Source organism: Astatotilapia calliptera, chromosome 14 (genome assembly GCF_900246225.1).
Source record: "Astatotilapia calliptera chromosome 14, fAstCal1.2, whole genome shotgun sequence".
NCBI classification, from domain to species: Eukaryota; Metazoa; Chordata; class Actinopteri; order Cichliformes; family Cichlidae; genus Astatotilapia; species Astatotilapia calliptera.
Window position 1 is genome coordinate 22,882,875 of NC_039315.1, and position 27,334 is coordinate 22,910,208.

Sequence of the window (27,334 nt, forward strand, 5' to 3'; positions counted from 1 at the left end):
CGAGTACTGCAGTGGTGTAAACTTTTGCTGTTTTGAACATTTAGAATTTGTAGTATAGAGCAAGGAAATCATTCAGGCAAGTGGACAACTAGTAAGGATGAACTGAACATTGTCTCTTCAAAAACAATATTCGGTTCTTGTTCTCAGTAGGCCTCACTAATCCTATTGCTAAGAAATGTGTACGAAATCGAAGCTCGTGTCTTAGGTATGGCATTATTTGATCTGTTCACAGGGATCGGATAGCATACGCAGTTTTTCCCTCGACTTCCTTTTCTCATATGTTCTTGCCTTACTGTTTCCCTCCCACAATTCAAAGGACTTCAGCTTGCATTAGTAGATGAAAACAATTAACTCAGTGAAGAGGAAATAAAATACAAAACCCCTTTTTTTATAAGCTTAAATCACTTCTCTCATTCAAAGTTGTTTTTTTTTCTCACCTCACCACTCTGCAATCGCACAAAGGCTTGCGAGGAATAAAAACAAATAAAATACTGTATAATGTGAAATGACACCAAAATGCTAAAATATCACCCCACTGAAAAATAAAACTGTACAACTGTTCATTGGCCTTGATTTCTTTTTGTATTCCAAAGGGTGATATGAGACCAATAAAAAGAAAGACTCCTGTGTTATGAAGGCCACTTTCTGCTGTGCAGTGGTGGTACAGCATTGCTAGAGGAGAAGGTGTCTCTAAACCTGCATAATAAATGTTTCACTTATATATTTCATATCATGCCACCAAAAGGCACCAGAGATTTGAAATTCTCTAAATCCTTGTACCACCAGAGATGTAAGAACAAAAAGTGACAGTTTTTTCCCTATAGGCTTTTTTTTTTTTTTTTTTAGCACAGCACCCATTAGAGGAGCAGGAGGTCAACACTTTTTGACAATGATGGCCTTGGACTGACACATAACATAACTTTAGGGGGAAACCAGCTGAAATAGTTAGATGGACTTTAACTTTTTTATAGGAAGCTTTGTAACTTCATCTTTATCATCTAAATAATAAAGAAATAAAGTCAGATCTCCATCCACACTACTGCGCAAAACTCTTTTCTTTATATGTTTAAATACAGTATAAATGTTTTGCCGTACTGAGCAGCATGGTGTTTCTGTGGTACCACTGTTGCCTCTCAGTACAAACATCCTGGATTCAAATCCAGTCTGCAAAGCTTGTCTCCAGATACTCCAGATTCCTACCTACAGTCTAAAGACATGCGTGGGGTTCATTATCATAAATTTATAGCCAATCCTAACTCCACACTGTCGGTGTGAAAGTGAATGGTTGTCTGGCTCTATGTGCTGACTCTGCAACAAACAGATCAAATCAAAGACACAAACTGAATGACTTCAAACCTTTTGTTCCAAAAGTGATCCAGAAACAAGCACTGGTCAGCTAAATGTTTTAGTTAAGCTGGACAGGAACTGGCATTGTTTTCTTTTACTGTGAGACAAATAGCCACAAAGCTGACCAGTAACTAGAGCACTGTGATAATTTTGTGCCATTCAAAAGAAAGAAGAAGAAAATAACAAAATCAGCCGACATGGCAAAGTTTGAGTTTGTCACTTGAGACTGCAGCAGAGACTAAATTTGTGTATGAACTTTTGGCTCAAATGTAAAGCATAATATCTTTAAGCATTTTAATGCATGCTGGTACAGTGATGTAGCATGTACCCCATAATTAGTTGTAAAAGTAGAAAAAAGACCCTGCAGTACTTGCAGAATGAGGGCAAATCATCCCTTTGCATTTAGAATGATGAAATCATTTGATTCCTGACTGACCGCTGACCTTGCAGCATTTGCACCACACCTAATGGTGCAGTGCAATGCACGTGTTGCACTTATTGCTGTATTCCACCACAATGGAACGGTTTACCACAACAGTAAAGAGGGGAAAGTGTTTTTTGCTTAGAGAATGATAACTCAGAATTGTGAACAGTGTGAGTGCAGATGTTTTATTGACAGTGCTAGCACTACGCATGCAGGGTGCATTTCATATTTTTGTAGCGGTCATTTTTGGTAAAGTGCATGAGTTAATTGTGAAATATACACGCTACTTGTTAAATGGACAACATACCTGTTAAAAAACTTCAGACACAGAAAATGGTCTCACTGTCCAAAAAAAAAAAAGAAAAGAAAAGTTGTCCTCCCAAACTGTCAATAATATTATGTGTGTATAGAGTTTACAGTAAATAATGCAACACAGTCTGTTTCGTCATCAGCATCCAGAACACGAAACGTGTGGTGTCAACACCACACAATATCGAAATGTGAGGGCAACTGCACGAAAGCCGCAAAAAAGAACCAACAAACTGTGAATTCAGAGGAACTCTGACACCACAATAGGCACAAAGTGTGATGCACAGAGGTCAGGGTGGCTCTAGGTGCCAAGCATGTATGAAATAAACCGTATTTCTTCTAACTTGGGAAGCATGTGCATGGGTGTGTGTCTTAGGATGCTTGGTCATGTGTATGTTTTGAGTCAGAAGTGGGGATGGGGGTGGGGACACTTGATGTGTCTGTGGGCGTAAACATCACCTGGGTGATTCCAGCACATTGAGACAGGACGATATAAAGCCACTCAGGTACAGATCAGCAAGCACAAGAGAGGGACACGCCTAAACTGTCCCAATCAGCTGGAAGCAAGAAAGACAGAGACGAAACTGACTTTTCGACGTGAACTTTTCACTTCGGTGAGTTTGGCTTCAGGCCTTTTATTTTAAAGTATGAATTTTCACATGTACATTTTTACTTCAAGGAAGTTTAACAAGGTTACTTCACTCGTGACCTGTTTTTGGTTTGTTTCTACCACAGCAATGTACATATTAGACAAAAAACATACATAACATACCAGTCGGGATTTTTTTATGTGTAGCTTTAAGAAAGTGTTTTTGCTACAGCATTTCAGTCACAGCAACAATTGCTCAATCAAAAAAAAAATCCATGAACTAAATTTTTACTACAGAAAAAATAAAATACAGAAATGTACATGTACTGCTTTACAAACATGAATTACATTTAAACTTTGAATATACTAAACTTCTAATATACTATGCTTTAAATGTTAAACTTCAAGCAGTTTTAATGTACATTTAAAGCTATGAGGACGCATATCAAGAGTTCTCTTCTATGTCACGTTTTCAATTGTGATTCTACCTGTTTTTTTGTACTTATCATATCTGCAATTAAAAAGCCTATATAATTTGAAATTACTTCAGCACATATCTTGTTACAGCATGACAACATGGTGATCTAATGATTAGGTGTAAAATGACTACGTTTGCTTCTAAAAGCATTAAAGCTTGCCAACAAGCAACAGCGTGTAATTATCAGATTTCTTTTGGCAAAATGTCACGATTTGAGCTTTGAGGACTGCAAACAAAAAAATAAACTCGCTGTACTGACTTTTTTGTCCTACTTCACACTTGCTAACAAGCACAGCATGATCCAAATGGCTGTTTGCATGGCTTGGCAAGAACAGAGGCCATACTTATTTGGAAACCTCTGTACAGCCAACACTGCCAGCTACCATCCATCAAGCACCAGACTTATGAGAGAACTAAAAGCTTGAATAAAGTCAAAGATTGTTATGCCTGTGAGCTGTTCCCCTTCTGGCTGGGTTTGCTCAAATTATTTTAATGCCACGTTAAGTTATGCTACATTGAAACTCAGCAAACAAAGATGATCCTTGTGTTTAGACACTTGCGTAGGACCAAAGTTCCCGAATTATTTGGTTTATTTGGAACACTTACATGTTATGCTTCAGTGGAAACTTTTGTTTCTCATTAATGTCAGGACTCCACTGCAGCGCTGCATTTAGGATTACAGGCATTCAGTGATGATTAAATTTACTGTGGGACAGGGAAGCTTGGAACATTTGAGGCTGTGCATAGGGAGTTTACAGTGAGACTCAGCTAATCATGGGGCAAGGAGTAAAATCTTTCAACAGGGTATCAAAAAGTAGAAAATGCCCTGAAATAAAATATAAAATCTGCCTCTTAAAGTTCAAGAATGATTGTTTTATTCATTTACAATTATGTTATTTCATTATTTTTTATGTTTCAAATTGAATATAGAACTCAAATTGTGTGGTAAAAATATCTTTTTGTCAATATTAAGGAAACTAAGCGATTATTAGTCAGTTTTATATTCTTCTTCATTATAACGAGTGCGGAGCATATTTCTTTTTCTCAATATTTTTTTGTCATTATCGTAGCATCTTTGGTCTAGAGATTGTTTAATGATTTGCTATTACGTATTTACATGTTGTGCATATCCACGTTACATCATTTCCTATTTTATTGTATTTTAGGCTGCTGGCTCGTGAAACAAAACAAAACAAAAAACAAAATGTGTGGATCCATAGGCACAAGAATCAGGAAGTATCTGGATGAAAGAAGAAATCACAGGACCAGGCTAGTGACCAAAGATGGCCGCTGCAACATTGAATATGGAAACGTCAAGTACAGCAAACACTTTGCCTTCCTGGCAGATTTCTGGACCACCTTGGTGGAGGCCCGGTGGCGGTTCGTTTTCTTCAATTTCACTGCAACTCACACCCTCACCTGGTTCATTTTCGGTCTGCTGTGGTACTGGATTGTGCGTAATAATGGAGATCTGACCTGGCAAAACCCCTCACCAGATCACACTCCGTGTGTTTGGGGTGTTGCAGGACTCACCACAGCATATCTCTACTCCCTTGAAACACAGACCACTATTGGGTACGGTGTACGAGCACTCACACCTCACTGCCCGGGTGCTGTTGCTCTTGTCACTATCCAGTCAGTCCTCGGAGCAATTATTAATTGCTTCATGTGTGGTCTTATAATGGCCAAGATCTCTTTACCTAAAAAGAGAGCTAAAACCATCTCATTTAGTCCAATGGCTGTGATTAGCCCCAGAAATGACTATCTTTGCCTTTCAATCAGAGTGGCCAACCTACGTAAGAGTCTGATGATCGGCAGCCAGATCTACGGTAAGCTCCTGAGAACGACAACCACACAAGATGGAGAGACGATAATCATGGATCAGGTGAACATTGATTTTATGGTGGATGCTGGGAAGGACAACCTCTTCTTTATTTGTCCTCTCACTCTCCATCACATAATCGACAAAAGCAGCCCCTTCTTCGAGGTTGCAGTTGACACACTCCACAATCAAGACTTTGAGCTGGTCGTCTTCCTGGACGGCACAGCGGAGTCCACAAGTGCTTCTTGTCAAGTGCGGACCTCCTATATTCCTCGGGAAATTATGTGGGGCTACAGCTTCTTGCCCGTCATCTCAAGGAGCAGGGATAACAAATACAGAGTCGATTTCTCCAACTTCTCCAAAGTGGTGCCAGTAGCCACTGCACACTGCGCTTATTGTTTCCACAATATCAAGGGTCATCATCACCACTCCAGAGAAGGACAAGACAATCCTGGCTTTGAGGTGATAGAAATCACTGAGTCCCAAGATGCCACCAAAATGTAAGAGGTGGAAAGCAACACAAATAGAAATGGCAGCACATTGTGTAGCATTTAGATATGAAGTAAAAAATCTGCTTACTTGCACTTCTTTTGTGTGTGTGTGTGTGTGTGTGTGTGTGTGTGTGTGTGTGTGTGTGTTTTTAAGCCACCATCAATTCCATAGCATTATTGTGAACTATTTAGATATAAAACCACACCTGCCACTGTCTGCTGACCATAAGCCTGTTTTCAAAAAGGGAGGCCTGGTTATACAACACGCTTCAATGCAGGAACAAAGTATGCTCCTGCTTTAAATGAAGAAAAGCTCTTCTGTTTTACCACTTGCCTCACCTCAGGTTCATAGAGCATGGACATGAAGAAAAACAAACCAATGTGTAAAACTGTATTTAACCCTCACAATGCAGTTGAAGAAGCAACGTTGTTGCCTTTGGTGAGAAAACACCAAAGTTTAAGTTTTCTTTAAGTACTGCCATAACGTGTAGAAGAATTGACACATGAACTTGAAACACTGGAATACTATTCAGATTCTGAGGTACAGGCAAATGGTTGGGTACTGGCGCAAGTCTTTTCAACACTAGTTTATATAGTTTCGTGTCTGTTCTGTTTATTTGTTTGTTTGTTTGTATTTTTTAAATGAAGTGAACAAAGTTCACAGAAAACAAGCGTGCAGCACTGAGTACAGTATGCATTTGTGTTTGTAAAGTCTTTTTGTATTCTCTCTCAGGGAGAAAATGTTGATATCAATAAAAAAGATTTTCAACCAATACAGTGTTTGTGCCATATTACTGTTTCTACTGTCCATCTGAAGGAATCAAAGCTCCTTACAAGGACTTGTGATCACAAAAGGTCAAAGCACATACTGTGACTGGTGCCAACCTCTACTGTGGCTGTTTTAGCTGTACACAGTGTAAAGTTGTGACATCAAACAGGAAGGAAAAGACAAACTAGCGTAAGAATTCACGAGATGACAGCTGGGAGCTTACAAAACCATTATTTAGATTTCAGGGTCAGAACATGAAACCAAAATTCACTATTTGGAGAAACAGCACCACATAGAGTTCATTATTAAGGTAGACCCCAGAGCAGCTCTCTGTTCCCAGGCATATGCTCTCATGTAAAAGTCTGAACATGATGTTGCAAATCAATAAGTGAAATTACTAGAAAAAAATAAAGATGGTACATGCTCCAGAATGATATTTCAATTAAAAAAAAATGTCTGTGATGGGCAGTAACACATAACGAGTAAAGTAAGGGATTACTATTGCAAAAACAGTATTTAGATTACTGTTACTTTCCCGTAAGCACACTGCGTTACTGCGTTACTAAAACTGTGATTTTTTTTGCGAGAGTGTCTCATGACAATGACGTAAGCGAGTGCGACGTTTGTGGCAACAGCTGTGTGCAGATCAACAATGGATAATATATCGAGTGCAGGAGAGAGTATGAGCGTGCAGCGTTTAAAGCGTGGAAGTACTGACCTTACTTTGAGTTTGATTCCGTAAAAAGTGACAAAAACATTAACGTCCGCTGTTCACTGCGTGGGAAGAAAACTTCTTTTTACTTCCGAGCAAGCACCGAGTACGCTAATGGGAAATTCACAGACAAACTCGCAGATTCTTCCACTGACCGCTGCAGCACACCTGCACCAGAGCAAACATCTGCCTGCCATACAGGTGAAAATAGAGCAACAGGACCGCTGAGTGTTTGATTTTATTTATTTTCTGCTGTGTTTCACTTGTATTTATTTGAAAAATATTTTTATTTTATGTGCTGGAATGTGCAGAAAATAGGTTTAAATGTCAAACAAATTTCTTCCAGTCAGAGAATGTTGCATATAATTTAATGTTTGCTTGATGAATAAAGTTAAAAGATTAAAAAAAAATAAAACAAGTTTTAAAAAGAGACTTTTTCATTTGATTACATTTTATATGATGGATTATGCAGAAAAAGTAGAATTGGGCTGAAAGATCTATCGCTTTATTACCTATTCAGGTTGTAAATTGTGTTTTTAAAAAGTAACTAAGTAATTAATTACTTTTGAAAATAAGTAATCAGTAAAGTAACAGGATTACTTTTTGGGGGAAGTAATCAGTAATTAGTTACGGATTACTTTTTTCAAGTAACTTGACCAACACCGATGGTGATTCTCTTTCCCTGTTATAATAATAATAATAATAATGGATTGTATTTATATAGCGCTTTTCTAGGCACTCAAAGCACTTTACAATTCCACTATTCATTCACTCTCATATTCACACACTGATGGAGGTAAGCTATAGTTGTAGCCACAGCTGCCCTGGGGCAGACTGACAGAAGCAAGGCTGCCATATCGTGCCATCGGTCCCTCTGGCCATCACCAGTAGGCTGTAGGTGAAGTGTCTTGCCCAAGTACACAACGACCAGGACAAGGGGGATCGAACCGGCAACCTTCCAGTTACAGATGAGCTTCCCAATACCCTGAGCCACGGTCGCCTCCATTATATACATTTTAGCCAGTATGCTCCCACATGCTCCCACATAGCTGCTGTTTGACACAGACAGCATGCACAGATGCTAACTGCCAAAAACATTATTTTAGGCTGCCTTCAGAAAACCCATGAAGACACATAGAAGTCTCACACTGCTCTGACCTAATTAAAACTAAGGAGTTTTGCATCTGCACGCATAAATGATTAGATTTCACCACGACAAACAAATATAAACACATTAACTTTGACCTATAGGAAGAAATGTGTGTAAATAGTTGCAATTCTAGGTGCATCTTTCAAGAGGATGAAGAAGGCACATGAAACTCAGATGCATCTCTGCAAAATATATTTAAAAAAAATTCAAACTCAAAACGGAGATGTATTGTGTAATTATGCAAGCTACTGTCAAGATTACACTACTGTGCTTTTAGAGATACGGTTTCTTTGAGTCTTTGTTTTTATTAGCACTCACTTTTTGGTGAAACCACAGAAAGGCAACAGGGCATTAATTGAGAGGTAAAAATATTTATTTTGTCACATTTTCCTATACAAAAGCCCTTTTTCAAAAGGTATTACTTCATACATTGCAGGAATGACAATAATAACAATAATACATTGGTTAATTGTAAAACATACACTATATATATATATATATATATATATATATATATATATATATATATATATATATATATATATATATATATATATATATACATATTTGATATCCAAAATACATTGCATATATGAAGTAGCAGAGATCCCTTTTCATTGATAATGCTTGTGAAACATGAATAGTCAGGGTGCATTAGAAAAATTTCTTTATACTACAAATCATATTCTCCTTTCAATTTGCTCACTGAATGTTATAAATCGTCAAAAGAAATTAATCGTGGATAATAATACTGTTAGTATTATTTTGCATAAAATACCTGAAACTCTGTCATTTGGCAAGAAAAGTGATTGGCCATGGAAACAAGGCATCATGATCACACGTTGCATATATAGTAAAGGAATCCCCGGCCATCGGGTTATCATTCAAGCGGCATTCATGGTTTTGGGAATACACAAAAATATAGTTTACACCTAATGGCACTTAGGATTTTATAACTAACTTGAGAAATAATAACAATAAAGAGAAACCAAAAAAAACAAAAAGGTAAAATGTATTGCCCAAATGTACAGATATAAAAACGCTTAAAAAGCTTAACAAACCACCTAGCAGAAATGGACTTAAAAGTTTTGCATTTTTGACCGAGGTCAACTCGTGTATTAATTTTCTTGACTTTTTTAATACTGTGTCACATATGAAAATAACTCTGCATAATTTATACAGTAAGTTGCTTTAATGCCTAGTTGACTGATGCTTATAAAATAATAAAAAATAGGTCTGACAAACGCACAGCGCTTGCGAATCTGAGGATTTCTTTGCTTCGTCTCGTCATACTTTATCGGATTTGTTCTTTGATAAAGTTCCCAGGTAATTTATATTCAAGTGTCCATTCTCAGTTACGCTAAAGGAATACTTCCGATATTAACAGCTTTGAACACATGAAGATGGATATGTCTTCTTACATTGTGGTAATGAAATCCTGACTTGAGATTCATGTGCATTTAGCTGGGCTTTACGATCAGTGAGAAACTAACATTCAGACACACATGTTACTCTCAAATTAGGATCCAGCCCTGGTGAAAAAAAAAAAATGCAACTTAACTGTCTATTAACATGACTTGATGCATAGCCACATCTACTGTGCTGACCTATATGGTCGTGACTGGCCTAGAAAGAGTAAAGAGACACCACGGCAGCTTTTACTGTCAGAGTCCATTTCAAAGTCCAAAATTGTCAGATTTGTGGTGTGATAATTCATTGCGTGCACTTTAAGATGAAGTGCTGTCTCATCTTTAATGAATAGACAAAATATGGTAAAAAAAAAAAAAAAAATACAAAATCAGCAGTTAAAGCATGGCAGGATTTTCAGGACAGCACATATTCAAAATAGAAGAACATTTAAGACAATTTTGGATAGAAAATAAATAGCCACCAAATGGCAGTTGATAACATCAACACGTCAACATGACCACATCTGCAAAAAGGCACGTTCGTGTTCTATATCCATGATCTCAAGTGTGAAGGAATTACTTTTTTTTCATCAAACGTTTAAAAATAAAAATGAATACTTCTGACAAATTTAGATTTTTGCCAAAGGGTATCCCTTTTTTAAAAAAATTCACAAACCAGAAGACATTCACATTAATACTGACACGGTCGAGCGACAACACATCTGGAAATGGCACGGTTGAAAAATGCGAAGACTCTGCAAACATTTAATAGCCTAATGTGTGGCCCCGAGTGAAAACATCTGACCTACGTTGAATTATTGTAACAAATTACTGCAATTATATCTTGACTCAGCTTTCCTGGCACAATCGAGTCAACACTTAGCCTAGCTCAAACGCCGCAAACAACTCACAAGAAAACATTTTAAGCAACTGAATTGACCCAAATCAGCAAAAACATACAGCGCTTCCCTCTTAACTGCATTCAACTCTTCTCTAGCCTTCCAGTTTGGAGGATAAGTTAAATGGCATAGTGAATGGCATATTCCAGTTGCCAAATTTTATTCAGTGCTGAGAAAAGTCCACCTCAATGAGAGCTCCTTCTTGTCCAGAGAATTCCAGAAGACTCTCCACATGCACACACACACACACATGAAAACATGCAGATTAACAGAACAAAAAAACATAGACAGTCAAAACAGAAGGTTAGATGTAGTGGGAATAAGAAATCCTGTCAAGGCTTTAGATGAATGAAAAGGCAGATGCTTTACAGGACAAGGTACATACTGAGAAGGATGCTTTTTGAGACCCATAAGTAATAGGCCCATGTCTGGTACTGTAAAGGGAAGATGAGGCAGAAAGACTTGCGGGTTATCTTCTGTCTTCAGGCTTTGGTTTAGGAAGCTTCTTGAACACCCACTTCCAGCTACTGTAGGTGCAGCTTTCAGGAGGAAGGAAAAGGCACATGAAACTCAGATAAATGTCCATAAATCATAAAAAAAAAACAAAAAACTTGGTAGTCATTTAAAGGTAAGTAGTATTCCATTTTTTGGACCTTAATATCCAGTTGTTTATATAATCATAAAAAAAAATTTCCTTTAATTTGATCATCCTTCATTTTGGATCAAATTTCTTCAGAGGACAAAATACCTCTGTCAGTTCAGTCTTCATTGGTTTGGCGTCATTGAGAGTGCATGTCAGCAAATGGCGTGGGCCAGGGGAGGTTCAAGGGGTGGTGGATGATCAGAAAGGGTGGTTTTAATAATAACTACCCAGGTGGGATGGCACATGCGTGTTAGGATGGCGAGGAACATTTGGGTTGGGGTAGAGGCCTGCAGTGGGCGAGCTCCAGTACTGAGCAGTGGGTCCAAAGAAATTGGAGGAGGTGACTGGCATGGATGGAGGGTGCGGGGATACAAAGTTGACCTTCTGCTGGTGGGTGTGGTAGGAAGGCACATAGGCTAGGTCCGAGGGGTATTTGTACATAGAAGACTCGGTCGGGTGCGGTTGCAGCGCCTGAGCGATGCCATGGAAGTCGAACTTGTAGGCATAGCGTTTGCCGTGCACTTTGGTCATGATGTTTTTGTCATAGTAGTAGCGCAGTGCACGGCTCAGCTTATCGTAGTTCATGTTGGGCTTGCTCTTGCGCTCACCCCAGCGTCGCGCCACCTCATCTGGATCTGTCATCTTGAACTCGCCATTGGTGCCCTCCCAAGTGATGCAGCCCGCATTGGCACTGTCAGACAAGAGCTCCAGGAGGAACTGCCACAGCTGGATCTGACCTGAGCCTATTGGAAAACACAAGAGCAAACGTTCAGGCATGGTTGCTTTCTCATCCATCTGGAAGCTCAGTTGGATACTAACAATGCTGTTCAAAGGTTTTGGAGAAAGTGTGTTTTTACAGCTGCTGAATTGAAAACCTGGTTATGGTGAGAGACTTACCTGGGTTGGCTAAACGACTACTGGTGGGACCCAGAACCTGGTAAGGGTCTGTGGGCAAATGGAGAGCTTTGTGAGTCATCACAACTAGTATTATGGCAATTAGTGCTGTGCGATACTGCAGATTCTTTGGGTTATCTCCAAAATTTACTTGGTATCAAGTAAAACCAAGTAAATACAGGGCCAGTACTGCTGATACCATTACCCATACCATAAATTGTGTTTCATGATTTATGAAATGATTCATCATTAATTTGCAAATTCTAAACACATTTCAATGACAAATAAATCGTTATGATATTTACTTTCCACAATTATTAGTTGATACAATAAAATACACCTTTCAACTTCAAATAATTGTCATAGTGCATGACACGCTGAACTTAGTCTGTAGATACTCTAAAGTATCTATCCTATATCCATAACAAATGAATCGACCATTCAAATAGGTGGATTTGGATGAATCGATACAATTTCACTTTTTATAGCTCTTTTCATGTCATTACATTTGAAATGAAGTAAACACAACTAACAGTAACACTGACAAAACAAATTAGTATTACACGCTGAAGTCTGTCAAATAATAAAGCAAGTAGAAGAGGCAACTACACTTGTTGGTAAGTGTCAGTAAACACTTTGCTTAAGGCTGGAGGATTTAAAGAGAAGCTTTAGCAGAATCAGTCGAGTAAACAAACACAAAATACCAGGATCTTAGAATAGATAATGCTATGATAAACACAAAGTGATTATGCTTCACTGTCTCGACTGTTAACAGAAAGACTAAAAGAAAGATCTGTCAGAACAAGCGGCACAACAGACAAGCTGGTATGACTCGGATTTGAGTGTGTGCTTATACTAAGTAGGTCAAGAAAGACACCACGTAAGCCAGTACCTGGCTGAGCTCTGGGTTGCTCAGTGGACTTGGTCACATTTTGAGTAACCACTGGCGAGCCTGCAGAGAGAAATGGAATAAGTGAGGGACAAGAGAGACACAGAAAACATCAGTAGGGGTGCTCTGCAGATAACCAATATACACATCTTAAAGGAATGCCAGCAGTGGTCCAAAGTAAATAAGGCAGTAGCTGGTGGTACTAGTGGCTTCTTTTGGCCGAGTGTAATCTTTAGGAGGCTGTCCCACATGTCTAGACTCTCTGTGGATTCTGGAAGGGCTGCTCGCATGCTGCAGAGTTGCATTAAAGGGTATCTGAAAACTATTTAACCTCCACCCCATAACAAATGATTGGGTTTGTCACGAATCATGCCCCTGCTCAGTAAGTTGCTCCACTCATACTTACCATTACTGTTCAGTGAAAAAACTAAAGACATTATTGGTGATTTGTGTGCCCTCACCTTTGCCACTGTGCATGTTGTTGGACCAGCCTGTCCGCCGTACAGCATCATATGAAGGGTCTAACAACAACAAAGACAAAAGGACAGACAAAGTTTCAATAGGAAAACAGTTACTGTTTTTTTAAACATGCTAAGTACAATTCATAAAATGCCACGGTGCACAAGCCAATCCTAACAATTACAGCTGGCCAACAGTTAGGGCATTAATAAATCCATCAAAACATCGTTAAAATGTTCTTCACAGGATATCTGGACATGGAAATGTGGTTTTGTTTGGCTTGCTGTGGTGGTTAAAATGTAGATGGCACAATCTTTTACAGAGAATACAGTTGGTTAAAGAGCTTGCAACACCCCGACCACAAATGAAAGGGACTGATGCAAATTAACGTACAACAGAGACACACACAAAGACAATACATGTGCATGATATCCACTATCATCCTCTCTTCCCACACATGCGGCTTTCACGAAACCTTGACAAACAGCCAAACTGGCCCGGTTTCCATGGGCTCTACCTGCTGTGTGTGTGTGTCTGTGGTTCCAACTAACCGAGTGTGAAGCTGGACAGCTTCCAGTAACAATCAATCACTCTGACACAAACAGATAAAACAGAGGCTGTGTCGTTCCTCTGGCAGTGAACACCCTTGTATACTCAGAGTGCACCTGGCCAGCACCCTTGATGGTTTGTATTATTATGGAGTAAAACAGTTCAAACAATTGTCAGAACACGAGGGGAAAATATGATGAGGCCAGACGTGCTTTATGCTGAGTAGCGCTCAACGGTGTTATCGTGATCGGCCAACTTTTTCTTTTTTTTGTCGGCAGCGTTGCTCCCAGAGGGCAGCAGATAGAGATGGTACAATGGCGATGACAAGGGATTTGAAGTAGCAAGCTGCTAGAAGGTCAAGAGGCAATTCTATTTCCCATCAGTGAGGGACGAGTCTTTAGTTGTCTTGTTTGATAAATCAGATGCTGAATTGATACTTTTTAAGACCAGATATGTTTGAAAGGTTATCGTGTGCTGGTTTTTGTAAAGATCTGAGACGATTCCTATGCTGATTAAAGTGAAAACAACTGAACACAATTTCATCTCTCTTCATGCTTGTATAGAGCTGATGACATTAAACTGTGACTTTGTTAACTTTTACTTAGATTTGTCTGACAAGTAATGGGAAATTTACTTCCATTTCCATTTCATCAGATCCTTGCAAGATATCAGTCATTAAAAACATAAAACTATTAAATTCATTTTAGTGTAATTTCCTGTGTTTTTCTAAGTCTGTAGATTTCAGTTATGGGGAAAAAAATCACACATTATCAATTATTGTAAGTGTGCCTGGCTTTTTAAAAAATGTGTTTTGGGTATAGCATCTTGACCCATATTACCTCATATAGTCCAAGTGGGAAAAAACCAAACGAAACCAAGAAAGAAAACATCCAGTGACATCAAATTGTGCATCATTCGCTTCACTACACGGACAGACATTTCTACACACTGTGCGGCACTGCCCTCCAGTGGACAAGAATATATTAGCATCGGTGTTTTCCTTATAATAAATAATGATGACACATTCCACATCAAATGATTATTTCATCTGAGCACAACTTAATCTCACTAGAACGAAAAAAACAACGTTTCCCAAGTTTGGCTGGTTCTAGTTATTTTTCTTTTTAAACACATTTTATATTCATGTTGAACCTCTTGTTCTCTTCGCTAAGTTCTATCATATCAACTTTTAACCTTAAACGCTTCAGCAAAGGACTCGTTACAATCTGCAAACAAGAGAGGTTGTCCCTGTCTCTGTGTCCCCTGCAGAGTTAACAACGGCAGATGCATGAAGCGAAACATATATGAGCTTGCAACGAGAAAAGAATTTGGAACACGATCAAATGAATAAAAGAAAAGACAGTATATGAGGAGAGAAAGACAAAAAGAAGGAGAGGAGGGATAAATAACAAGCGGGCTGCTGTGGCTCAACGGGGCTGTCAGGTTCAATCTGGTGTGGGCTGGCAGGATAGCCAAGGAGCAGTGACTGGGGGAGAGTCCTGAGAGACTTGCGTTTCCTGCCTGCTTCGCCTGCAGACAACCTCTCTTTGTTTTACTGGCCCTTTTTTCCCCTCTACTCACCGCCAGTCCCTCCACCACCACCACCACCCCGAAAAAACACGACGGGGTTACCTCCATCTACGTGCAGAAGGGGTTTAGGAGATGGTGGGGGAGAGGCACAGATGAACGAGAGAGATGAGAGTGGAAGTGAGGAAATCGCAGAAAGACGTACTGAGAAGTAGACAAATTACGGTCAGGGTATAAAAGCACAAAAAAGGTACAGAAGAGAAAGAAGTGAAGAAGAAAATCAGGACAGAAAAATTATGAAAAAAAGAGTCAGACAAAACACAACTTTGGAATCTGGAAAGAAAACAATGGCTGCAAACTCAGCTACTGTTAGCTGTGGAAGAAGAAGAGGGGAAGCTGTGTTATTTGGGTGTGTTTTCTGCCTTAAGACACCTTGGCTGGTTGGTAGCATCTGCCACCAAAACAATTTTCTCTGGCCAAAGAAAAATCTCAGCAAATACAATTTTCACCACTACTGTGCATTAAGGTTTAGCTTCATTGATTGAGTGAAAGTGAACATGCAGGAGGAAGAATCACAATGCACGGCGGTTTGGGGGGGGCAACCACACAAACGTAGACTCGACTGTGCACACACAGAACCGCCTCACCCCTCACCACCCACCCCCTTCTCCCGCCTTCATTTTTCCAGGCCTCGCTCTGACTGTGACTTGAGCCAGTTTCCACTCTGGTCTCGGGTGTGGTGCACGCTCCTGGGAGACTTCAACTGCAGGACCAGTTAGTCAAAACAAGGCCCAAGTGCTAGACAGAGAGAGAGAGAAAGAGAGAGAGACACAGAGGGAAGAAGAAAGACAGCAAGTAGGCTAGGAGAGAAAGAGCAACTGAGCAACGGGAGCGGGATAGAGAATGAGTGGAGAAAAAGAGAGAGTGGAGCTGTGGACTGTTTTTAACCCAGGGTCCGAGCCAAGGAGAGAAACCCAGACAGGGTAAACTTTTTTAATACCCATAATACAGGTGCTTTAAAAGCCATCTGTGTGAGCAAGGAGCCATAAGAGGAGGAGAATGATGGCAAAGTACAGGAGTTAGACACAGCGAGGAGACAGTGGGTGCACTGGAACAGAAAACCATCAAAGAAAAAAAAAAGGGGGGAACATCTTCGCAACACTCTTAACATTAAACGTTTTCACTTCCAAGTCCGCAGTTTATCTTACATTATATTTAGCACAGAGCAAGGTGAGCATTTGAAAAAACACAAATCTGAGATGGTTTGTGTGCGTAATGAAGCATTTCAAGCTGTTTTTGCCTTTGACTTGGCACCAGAGGAAATGCTTTTCAAAAGGTGAATCATCTTTCCTCAACATGGCAGGGGAGGATATGAATGCTTTTAGAACATTTTGACATTTTATTGCTGTGCTAATAGATCAGAAACCACAAAAGAGAAAAAAAAAACAAAAACAAAAAAATCAATCTGGGGGAAAAAAAGTAGTTTACAAGTAGAAGTGTAGGTGTTTACTTGTAACAACGACATGATGTCTAATTCCCAGCAACGCCCTATAACTCTTACACTCATGAATAATGCAGTCCACGTCCAAAAGATATGCAAAGGCATAGGCATAGTATAATATTTGTATATATATATATATATATATATATATATATATATATATATATATATATATATATATATATATATATATATATATATATATATCACACTAGTAAGGTATGCAGGAAACCCATACTTACAAGCCGATCAGCAGGCACATAGCAGATGCAGACTTTGAGAAAGCCACACACACACATCGGCGCGCACGAGTCCTTTCATAGCTGCTGCATTCCGTGTTTTATATGCTCTCTTTTATTCATAACATTGCATTTTACACCGCAGAGTCTGGGGCAGATTAAGGGTTGTCTCCTGCTGTATGCTCGTGCTTACTCTACCCCAAAGAGCCTGTATGGTATTTGACTGCTCTCAAAAGGCAATATGAAGTGGAACATCTGGCAGTGCTGATCTGAGCAAACGCTGATAAAGGCTTCTCCTGAAGCAACGCATCTTTTATTGCCGAAGCAGAAACTCTGCACGAAAGTAACACTTGTGCGAGCAAAAATACTGTCGTATTTCCTTTATTTGGAAAAGTTAGCATGTTTTAAATGCTACAAGTGTTCTATTTAAGGCCAGAGTTTTAGGCCACAGTTAGAGGAAGGCAGTGTTACAGGAGCACTTAATAGAAATCACCTCTTGAGAAAGGGAAATGCTGCTGATGGGAGTGACCCTCTATTCCTGCCAGTCCAAATACCTGGAGCTGAGAATCAGGAAGACCAAGGTCGGGGGGTGACCGAGCAGAATCTTATCTGGCCTGCCCAATGGCCTATTAGTATGAAGCTGGGCGAGAACCATTACGTGGCCTGGAATTCCCACCAATGGGGCAGATAGAGCGAGAGGCAGAGAGCATTCTCTGACACTTATCAGACCTAGCATTTCCTCTGCTGCTGCCTTGATAGGGCCTCTCATCCTGTTAGCAAGGCTATCATTGTTATTGCAGTCTTTGCTCTCGACTCTGGTGGTGACACCATATAGCCTATGTGAAGGATGTGTAGTTTTTTCTTTTTTTTTCTAAACAGATACGAAGCTATCGCCTGTCTGAACCGTGTCAGCACACCAGTGTTTGTAGGGTGAAAAAGGTATCGGGAGGAAAAGGACCGTCATCCTGAGCTGCTTGGGGCATTGTTCTCGGCTTAGCACACTAGAGCTGGTCCCTCTGACCGCTCCTCTTCTGCTTTATTAAAAATGTATCGCTAATTCAATTAGTTCATTGTGTCCTTTAAATTTTGGCCAGATTAAGATGTGGAGAACACCAAGCTGCTTGTATGGTAACATTTTTCTTTAAAAAGCCATTTTCACTATTGTTTTTAATCAGACATTGGTTCCTTAACCATTAAATCTCTTAATAAAACCAGCTAACAGTTTATGTTAAAGCCTACGTTTTACATAAAATAGCTGAAAATGGCTACTATCATTTGATTTTCATTAAAAGCTATATATATATTTATATATATCTACATATATTAGTCAAAGGGTCTCAGTGCTGCTGGACACTGTCTTACAATAGCATATTTTATGTGTAGTGTCCCCTTAACCTCTTATCATGATTTCTGCCACTATTTCACTCATCAGAGACTCACACATGTAACCCCTATTTCCCCTCTAGTCTAGTCTAAAGCAGCCAATCAGCCCCTTTCTGTCATGTTTACCAAGCACATTGTTGCTCGGGCACCTGTCTGTGCTGCCCGTCCTTCCAGTAAACAGCTTCAGTCACATAGATTCTTTCCATAATTACTACATTTACAGTCTGTTCATGCTCCCACTGCTATGGAAAGAACTCATCAGCACTCTGCTTTTGTTTTATTGTTAACATGCCTTTATTCTTTGGGTTCAGGTAGTAGTCCCGAATAGCAATAGCAGCCTGACTCAAAACAAAAGGTGTACTTGCCCAGAGCTTCATCAGAAACAATCGGTGGCTGCATTGTGCTTCCTTTTTGTTAAGTAGCGTTTGTTCTCACATGTGTGTGGTTTTCTTCATGCGAAGCCTGAAGGTTTGGGTATTTTATATTTTTGCCATACATGATCACCTTTAGCTTTGGTTGCACCATTCCCACCTTGTTCAGTCTGTATACAGCATTTAAAACAACTCTAAATATGTGGAGAGAAATGCAGAGAAAATTTCTAAACTTCCCTACCCTCTTTGGCAGCCAGCCGTGGTGATGGATCTGTGTGAGATGTTGTATTGTAGGATAATGATGAGCTACCTGCAATGAGACAGAAGAGAGCATGGTGAGATTAATTTTGTTGGATTTTTTAAACAATTAAAGAGTCTTCATTGCTTTATAAAGTGTTTACTTTAGAATAAAGTATCTTGAGGAATACATGCAGAATATATTTCATTTGAACTGAAATTTGCTGCATTTGCTATGAGAGGTTTTTTGTATGAGTGACAAAAAGCTCAAATTTCTAATACTCCCAGCAGGTGGCAGTAGAAGGTCCAGCTCGATACCTATGGCATGCCACTGAAGCCATTTTCATTGGATCACTTCTGTACCTTTTGCTCTTAAATTATTATTTTTTTTAAGAGGAAAGCTAATTAATGACAAAGAACTCTATTCTCGAATAAAGCAAACCCAGCACACAGTCTGTCCTTTGAATAGTGGTGAGGAAGCCCTGTAGTATGTCAACATTTTAACTGGAACCACTGCCCCTGAATAAAGCAAGACAGTGAGTTAAGAGTCCTTGTATGGCTGCCTGTTCATTTCACCTTATGGAGCAGAACTCTGCACTGCATTCCTCCACTTACACAGGCACCCTGGGCGGCACCAAAATGCTCTCTTAATTTTAGCTGCCCCCAGGCATAAATCAGTGAGTGGAAAAACAGACCCAAAAATGCACAGAGAAAACACGAGAGCAGTTACTACATGGAGAGTGTAGACAAGATATAGCACTGAGCCAGCAACAGCAAGTTGCTGAGTAGGGACCGTACCTTTTCTGGTGGGGTGGTGCAGAGAAATCTGAGAAATGAGCTAAAGTACAAATGGAAAAAGAAAAATCCAGAAAGTCTGTGAAAGTTTCGATGCAAGGTCCTCGACTAACGTGCTGTGCTGCTGGTGGTGGGTTGGGGCCTCATAGTGGCAGACTAGGGGTCTGTTTTTTTAAGGGGGGAGAGTGGTGGCTGTGGGGTAATGTGGGGTGCTCCACAAATGTATTCTAACCCTCCAAATGTCCCCACCCCTCCCAGTTCCACCTATACTCCACGGCACCCCCAAGGCTCTGGGTCTAGTTTAGAAGGATGGGGGACTCAGAACAGGGGAGCCATTGTATGAGGAAGGGTCCCTGCATGGCAATCAAACGCAGCTCCCCCATACAAAAATAATTCCACACGCAGAGCGTAAGCTCACAGGGGCAAACGAGCCTCCGAAGCACCGACTTCTGGAATGAGGGAGAGGGTGTAAGAGAACGAGGAACAGAGAGGGGATGGAGGAAGGAGGAAGGGGTTGTTAACCCCTTTCCTACTGTGTGCCACATATGTGGTCTGACCCAGACAGGCAAACAGGCAGCATTGCTAAGAAAACCTCAAACCATCCCACAGAGAAATTTGGGACTGCTGTATGGGAGAGAGTGAGAGCGAGTGGAGGGTTGAGTGAGCGAGTGAGAGCGAGCTAGAGAAACACCACAGCTGACAGTTTTGGTGAAGGGAGCCTTGGCTGGGCTGCCTATTTATTTGGATGGCCTCTTCCTCTCTTCGAAAACAAACACATCCCAGTAATCTGACAGCGCAGTGGGAGGACTGGCCAGTGTTCAAGCTTTGAGACCCTCATTCTCTTGCTCTCCCTTTCCAATCACATCTGCTTCAGACTCTGTAAGATTACATAACACCCGCAAACAGTTTTCTTTTCTCTCCTTCGTATGACTGTTTGGTTTCACGAAAGCGCCGCCTGACGTGCACGTAACATTGATCGATATTTCTAAAGCCTTGTACAGCGCCGTGTAGGACCTCTGGCAAGCCCCCTGTACTGTTTATTCTGTATAGCTATACGATACCATTGCCTCAACATGTGGTCTAAGCTTTGTCAACAAACTCAGGGTCCCCAGTCACCCTGTTTTAGGCACCTTGCCACATAAAGGGGGGCACATAAGTTTAGGCAAACCCATTTAGTTGTACTGGATAACGCTGCTGCTTGGCTTCATATTTCATATGAGGCATTTCTGAGTCTTCCGCTACAAAGTATTGGAATTGTTTTTTTAACTTATGACCCTCCTTTCATGATGGCACTGTTCGCAAGTAACTGAAAGAAAAAGAAAACACTCTTCTCATTAAATTACATTTGTGTTGGGCACAGATTGAAGTTCCTGCCCACACTTCGAGACCGCCTCAAGCTACCAAACCAGTCTGCCAACTGAAGAGTTATACAGGTTCTTTATTAAACCCCTGGTAAAACAGGTAGTATCAAATGCACAAGTATTGTTGTACAGACAAAGGTTTTTTTTTATGTGGAGGCTGTTATGAATTGATAGACTAACAAGTGCCTCTTTTCCATCAACATAGTTCCAGTTCTGGGACCAGTGCTCATGTGGAGCCAGTTCTGCAGTGATGCCCTTTCAGAGCCAAATAGCAAAATGTTAAATGTTTTCCATTAGAAGATCATGGTGGATGCAATCTTTGGGTTGTAGCCACTGAAATCAGGGTGTTCAGCTTTGGGCCGAGCAGCATCAGTCCTTTTTGAGTGAAAATAATTGGGACTAGTACTAGATTAGACTTGTTGGTGGAAAAAAGGTCAAACTATGTGAAGTTGACACCAAGATTACATCCCATCCTGCCAATGATCCAGAGAATGGTTATAAATGTTCCATTATGTATTAACGTGAAAGTGTTTATTGGTTAATGGTCAACACTTTTAGACAGACTCCGCTTGAAGGTATTTATAGTCATAAAAAAGGGCCAAAAATAGCTATAACATATCAATCCAACCCTGTCTCCCTCCACACACCTTCACATATCTGATAGTTTGTTGCATGAAATGGGCGCAAACATCAAATTATCCATTTAGAAATGTTAGAGAGATCTGGACCCAGTGCTCTCCTATCTGATTGGACAAGTGAGAGGTGAAATGTTCAGAAATGTTTAATCACTATTCTTAGCTTTAACAATATCCTGACCACAGTTTATATGCTGTTCCTAACTGCAATCATGCAGTTACCAGTCCAAGATATGATGGGAAAAATATAAATCACTTAAAACAATTAGCATTAATGTTAAAAACAGGACTATAAAACGAGATATGCAGAACTGGCTGACATCAGTATTCTTAACTGGAAACTTACAATTATTATCTACATCTCGCTTCAATTACAGCTAGGCTCATCTCAGTGTTTACACGAATAGCAACTGCTTATTATCCACTTCCACTTATGCTAATGTGATATAGACATAAATTCCTGCGAAGCTCATAAGTGGCCGAACCCCAGCAGTTGAGTGAGCAGCCGCAGACTGCACTGTAATGGTGGCTAACAGCAGACAGCAAACGGCAAAAGGCGCAGAGCCAGCCTGCTGAGCCCCTCTGCACCAGTGATAATCTGCCAATAGAAAGAACTAATGCAAGGGGAGCTCAATAAAAATGTTTTGAGGGGAGAAAGAGGAGTGAAAGACAGAGAGAGAGAGAGAGTGTGTGTGTGTGAGAGAGAGAGTTCTCCAGAGCTCCTTTTTCCCTACTCAGCCTGCGAGCCCAGATGTTTATGGTCTGTATAAACTATTGAGGGCTCGAGAATGTCCCCCACTCTCGAGCGAGCAGCAGCAGTGCAGAAGCCCAGACTTATCACTCTCTCTCTCTCTCCTCTCTTTCGCTCTCTCTCTCTCTCCTTCTGGACTCCCTCGCTGTAAATCCATCCAGACACACAAGCAACGGCGACAGCTGGGAAACAGAACTGTTGCTATTCTCCAATGGCACTCAATCATGACCATCTCGGACCATTTCCACACTCTTCGCAAAAAAACAAAAAGGAATAGTTCAGCCACCAAATTTTTTTCTTTCTTCTTTTTTTAAATTTCGCACTCCCTTTCTATAACTGCCTTTCTTGCTTACACACACTCCTGTTTTTGTCCTGAAGCAACAACCCAATCTGTCAGTGACATATTTCTTAACTCCTACTATTATGTTCCTTCACATGCTTCTTTGGATTGTTCTGTCTCCCCAGTCCCTCTGCTCGTTTTTGAATTCTCCCCCCTCTTCCTCCCTTCTCTCTCCGCCTCGCATCTCTATGTGTCAGAAGATACAGTCTCTCCTTGTCTGAGGTTTGCTGCTCTGCTCCGTTTCCAGCACATGTGGTATCAAACCGACCTACATGGGTGCGATAAAGCAAACAGTCAGCAGTCCCCTCCCTGACAGACTAATTTGAACAAATTCTCAAATTGCGCCCCAAATTGAAAGCACATTGGGGTGTGGGCGGCCATCACTTATGAAAATCTGGATAAGTGACCAACAACGAGGCCAAAATAATGCACGGGCAACTACCCTTGTTACTGTAAGCAGCTGGGAAGCCAGACAGATGTTCAGGTTGTGCCAGCGGTTGCGCCAGTATGGATGTCTGAGCGGTATTTCTGTGTGTGTGACGTGGCAGGAATGTTTTGTTATGGTATGGCTGTAGGGTGTGGAAGTGCGTCTCCCGCCCTTCACCAAGTGTACATACAGGGTCTAATGACTCTGAGGAATGTTAATCAGAGGTTCAATAAACAGAACCAATCACACATATGGTGCACACAGATGTGTACGAAATGATTGCAGTATCCCTCTGGACCATCTATTTTTTATTTTTTATTTTTTTTTTGGGTGTAGGATGGGGGGTGATAATGAAAAGATTCAGTGAATCAGATCACATGACCTGTAATCACTAATACTTCCAGGGCTTGCTTGAGCCTTTCCCCTTTTCTCTTTGTTTCTCTGCCTCCTGGAAACTAGTCCCAGCTCCAGCTCTTGTGAGTGAAAACAGAGGTCTATTTTCTGGACAGGGTTACTCCTAGTCTCTGATTGTGTTTGTTTGTGCTGTGGGGGGAGACGAGAGAAAGCCTTTCATTTCTAAATTATCACCCCGTGAGGGTCGTCATAAAGCCTTGACCCCTTTCCTTTGCTCACAAACTGTTTTCACACTTGAGCTCCGAACAGTATCAAGAGAATCAGGATGCCATCTGATGTTTTCATACATGGCACGTGGCAGGAGATGGTCTCACAACTGGAAATACTCTTTTTGATTTAGGCAGCACTAGCTGTAAAATCTGTGCAAGTCCCACATAAGATGAAAAACTGTGCAATAGGACATGGTAGGCGCTTTGCAACAGAAAGCTGGTAGGCTAAAGTGTGTTCAGTGCCTGATCTGCTTTGGATATTTGTATCACATTTGTAATAGACAGAAAATTTTGTATGTGTAATGCAGGTACAGTATCAGCACTTCACCCCACTTGCATCGTCCGCGAGCTGCCCTAAAACGGGTTACTCAGCTCAGGAAAGGGAGCGTCCATTTCGCTGATTGTTAGGAATTAATACAAAGCAATTTCAGCTGGCAAGTGGAGAGGATTCCCAAGACATCTTTTCTGTCTCCAAAGCACACAAAAGAAAGAAAGAAAGAAAGAAAAATGGGGCAAAATCGTGATGCAGCACGCCTAAGCCGTGGCTAAGTCCCACAGCCATTGGCCATAATGAAAACTGCTCTGCGAAGTGTGCCCAGTGGCGGTCAGACAGATCCACCCGCTGCACCGCTGCACAATGAGGCTGTTATACTCATGACAAGCATCTCTCTCTGCCCAGACGCAGTGCATAGAGAAAACTGTTGACACCCACAAAATACAGTTCCCATTACATCACATTGAGGCCCATCGCAATTTTTTGAGAGTAATGTTAAATTTAGTCAAGCCATCAGTCACTCCACCCAGTGTGCTGCCGTGATATTCTGCAGCCACGGCGCAAGCAGCTCTAACTATTCTACAGTATCCAAACTTTTTAAAGATGGGGACAGACCGTTCCCTACACGTGCATCAATCGCGCCACTCGTTTGCTAATTTTTATAGCACACGGCTGATATTTAGCATTCGAACTCGACACCACGCTGCATGTATTCAAACCAGAGCCTCACCAGATGTTACACTTTATATTAAAATGTCATTTGCATACCGCATCAGAAAATTGGCTTCGCTTCCTCACAGAAACATATGAAGCGGGGATTACGGCGAGATATTCTTCAAAGGTAAGGGGCTCAAATTTAGCTGCCACCATTGCAAATTGCAGATCAACTTTCTTTTCTTTGCTCTGGACATACAAGCCTAGCGTGATTCCTGAGGCAATGCACCTGGGCTTCATCTTTCTGTGGGCCATGCGGTATAAAAGTGTAGTGGGGGAGGTTGATGATGGTTATCTGGAGAGGGGAAAAGAAACCCTTTGGGTTTCTATGCTGTGCTTTAGACGTGTTAGCTATCGTAGAGAAATTAGTAATTTCATTGTTTATTTAGTAATGCAAGCATAGTGCGAATGAAAAAAGGTGACATTCCTTTTTTTCTTTCATGCTGAGCAAACGAGGTCATTTTCATTCACACTTTGAATCAAAAAGAAGAAGAAAAAAAACTAAATGACTTTCACCCTTTGGCAAACGTGGATGGTGATGCAGGTTTAGGCACAAACAAGGAAAGTAATGAAAACGAAGTGCAGCATGGCATTGCTGACTTTTCACTGTGTTTAATACTTTCCGATTTATTTTTTATCTTCTGTTTTCAACTGTTAAACACTTTTTGTTGCACTCCTATATTTGTTCCAGAGACCCGTCAAGTAATTACCAAAGTTTACTTACTTTCCCTGAGATAATTGAGATGAGAGAGAAGCACTTCTGCGTTGTACATGGTGGTGAGCCGTAGAAAGTCATCTTTGCTCATCTTGCAGAGCTCTTTGCCGTCCGTGTTTTGAAACATTGCCGTATCAATCTCTAACAAGCCATACTCCTTGATGGCCCACTCTAGCCACTGGCGCACATGGTCCTGGGACCACAGTGATGGGTCTGCAGGACGACAGAAGGGAAGGAGACTGGTTTTACTGACTGTTACGGGCAGACTTCAGGAAAGACATATCTCTAAGTTAAAGGGAGGAGGAGTAATAAACAAACTGAAGGCAGTTTCTATTTTCTTTGTATTATTGCAGGCTCTTTACCTCACAATATAAAGTGCCTTCAGGCAACTGTTGCTGTGATTTAGCTTCATATAATAATGCTGAGGTGAACAGACTTCAGTTTGTGTGGTTTAGACAGAATACTAAATATTGCTTTTACTTTATTAAGTAAAATGAAAACAGAGCAGATTCCTAGTTCAGTCACCTATCATAGAATAGTATTCGTTTTTGAATCTCATCATTAAATTTACTGAACTTTGTGATACCAAAGAAAACTCAGTATTTGCAAATGTTACTTGACCCATGCCTGATACACAGCACAGCCAATTTGGAAACCAAACCCCAAACTTGCCACTTTGTGGTTAAGGAGTGGCATCCAAGTGAGCTCCTATTAGGTTAATAGATGAGTGGCCTTTGGCATCAGCTAAACACTAAAAAATGAATAATTTACCAAGTCTGCATTCAGTTTTAATTAAATAATCTGGATTTCTCGTTTTTTGGCACACTGTTTGCCATTCTGAAATGTACTGAAACGCCTTTTGTTTGGACTTTGAGTGAAAGACAAATTTCTTAAACTAAGTGTTCAAACAAAGGGTATAGTAAAAAAAATAAATATCTACTTAGGTTCATTAGATTGTGCCTCAGCATTAGTGACATCATACCAGAACAGGCAAGTGACTGCCATCTAACAATAGTAATCAATTTTGTTCTTATGTCCTGATTAATTTTTCCTAACTATACACATCTGTTCTTACCTGCAGGTACAATGACTCTCCGTTCATTGGTGGTCATGTTGGGGGGAGGGGCGTTCTTCTCATCCATGTAGTTTCCATAGTTCATCTGAGATGTATCATTACCCCCCACCAGCTTATTACATTTACCCACACTGCAGTCCACTGGAGACTCCCTGCTGCACAAACATGCATGCACACACACACACATGCACACCAAGTAAGTTGTAAAAATATTATCAGCAGATAAACTGGGTGTTGTTGAATTTCCTTTCCAGCCATTGACTTTGGCACGAGATATTCTGAGCCAAGCATATCAAAGATTAGATGTGAAACGTGAAGGTTAGCTGTGGTAAAGAAACGACCTGCTGAATGACAAATGACAACAGCAGCAGAAGTGTCATACAAATGGGTGACAAATTAGAAGCAAAACCTGAAAATCTGCAATGAGTGTGGATCTGTTTGATCCACATAGCAGCATAATGTGCCATGGTTTGGGTCCACATGTACCATTAGAGGGAAGGGGCACTGAAAATAAATACAGCGTTTATCTGAGA

The 27,334-nt window shown here is 40.6% G+C and overlaps 2 protein-coding genes across 8 annotated transcripts in view; one reads left to right on the plus strand and one right to left on the minus strand.

The window, feature by feature from the left end:
- Positions 1 to 2,614: 2,614 nt before the first annotated feature.
- LOC113036338 (ATP-sensitive inward rectifier potassium channel 1-like) lies at positions 2,615 to 6,233 on the plus strand. Its single transcript, XM_026192628.1, has 2 exons — positions 2,615 to 2,694; positions 4,314 to 6,233. Exon 2 carries the CDS (start codon positions 4,352 to 4,354, stop codon positions 5,471 to 5,473), a length of 1,122 nt encoding a protein of 373 aa, XP_026048413.1. The 5' UTR covers positions 2,615 to 2,694; positions 4,314 to 4,351; the 3' UTR covers positions 5,474 to 6,233.
- A 2,439-nt stretch (positions 6,234 to 8,672) lies between these two features.
- fli1 (Fli-1 proto-oncogene, ETS transcription factor) overlaps positions 8,673 to 27,334 on the minus strand; it is a 30,276-nt gene continuing 11,614 nt past the window's right edge. For 4 of the 7 annotated variants that reach the window (XM_026192255.1, XM_026192250.1, XM_026192252.1 and 1 more), the window contains 7 exons: positions 26,802 to 26,956; positions 25,736 to 25,939; positions 19,096 to 19,164; positions 13,287 to 13,346; positions 12,829 to 12,888; positions 11,940 to 11,987; positions 8,673 to 11,785 (listed from right to left, as the gene is read on the minus strand). In XM_026192255.1, coding sequence (XP_026048040.1) covers positions 11,256 to 11,785; positions 11,940 to 11,987; positions 12,829 to 12,888; positions 13,287 to 13,346; positions 19,096 to 19,164; positions 25,736 to 25,939; positions 26,802 to 26,956 — 1,126 coding nt within the window. In that variant the 3' untranslated portion in view covers positions 8,673 to 11,255. The remainder of the gene's footprint in view (positions 11,786 to 11,939; positions 11,988 to 12,828; positions 12,889 to 13,286; positions 13,347 to 19,095; positions 19,165 to 25,735; positions 25,940 to 26,801; positions 26,957 to 27,334) is intronic. The other 3 variants (XM_026192256.1, XM_026192251.1, XM_026192253.1) reach the window with 1 other exon arrangement.

Excerpts from the sequence above, each read along its gene's own strand:
- LOC113036338 (XM_026192628.1), top strand. The coding sequence starts at position 4,352 with ATGTGTGGATCCATAGGCACAAGAATCAGGAAGTATCTGGATGAAAGA.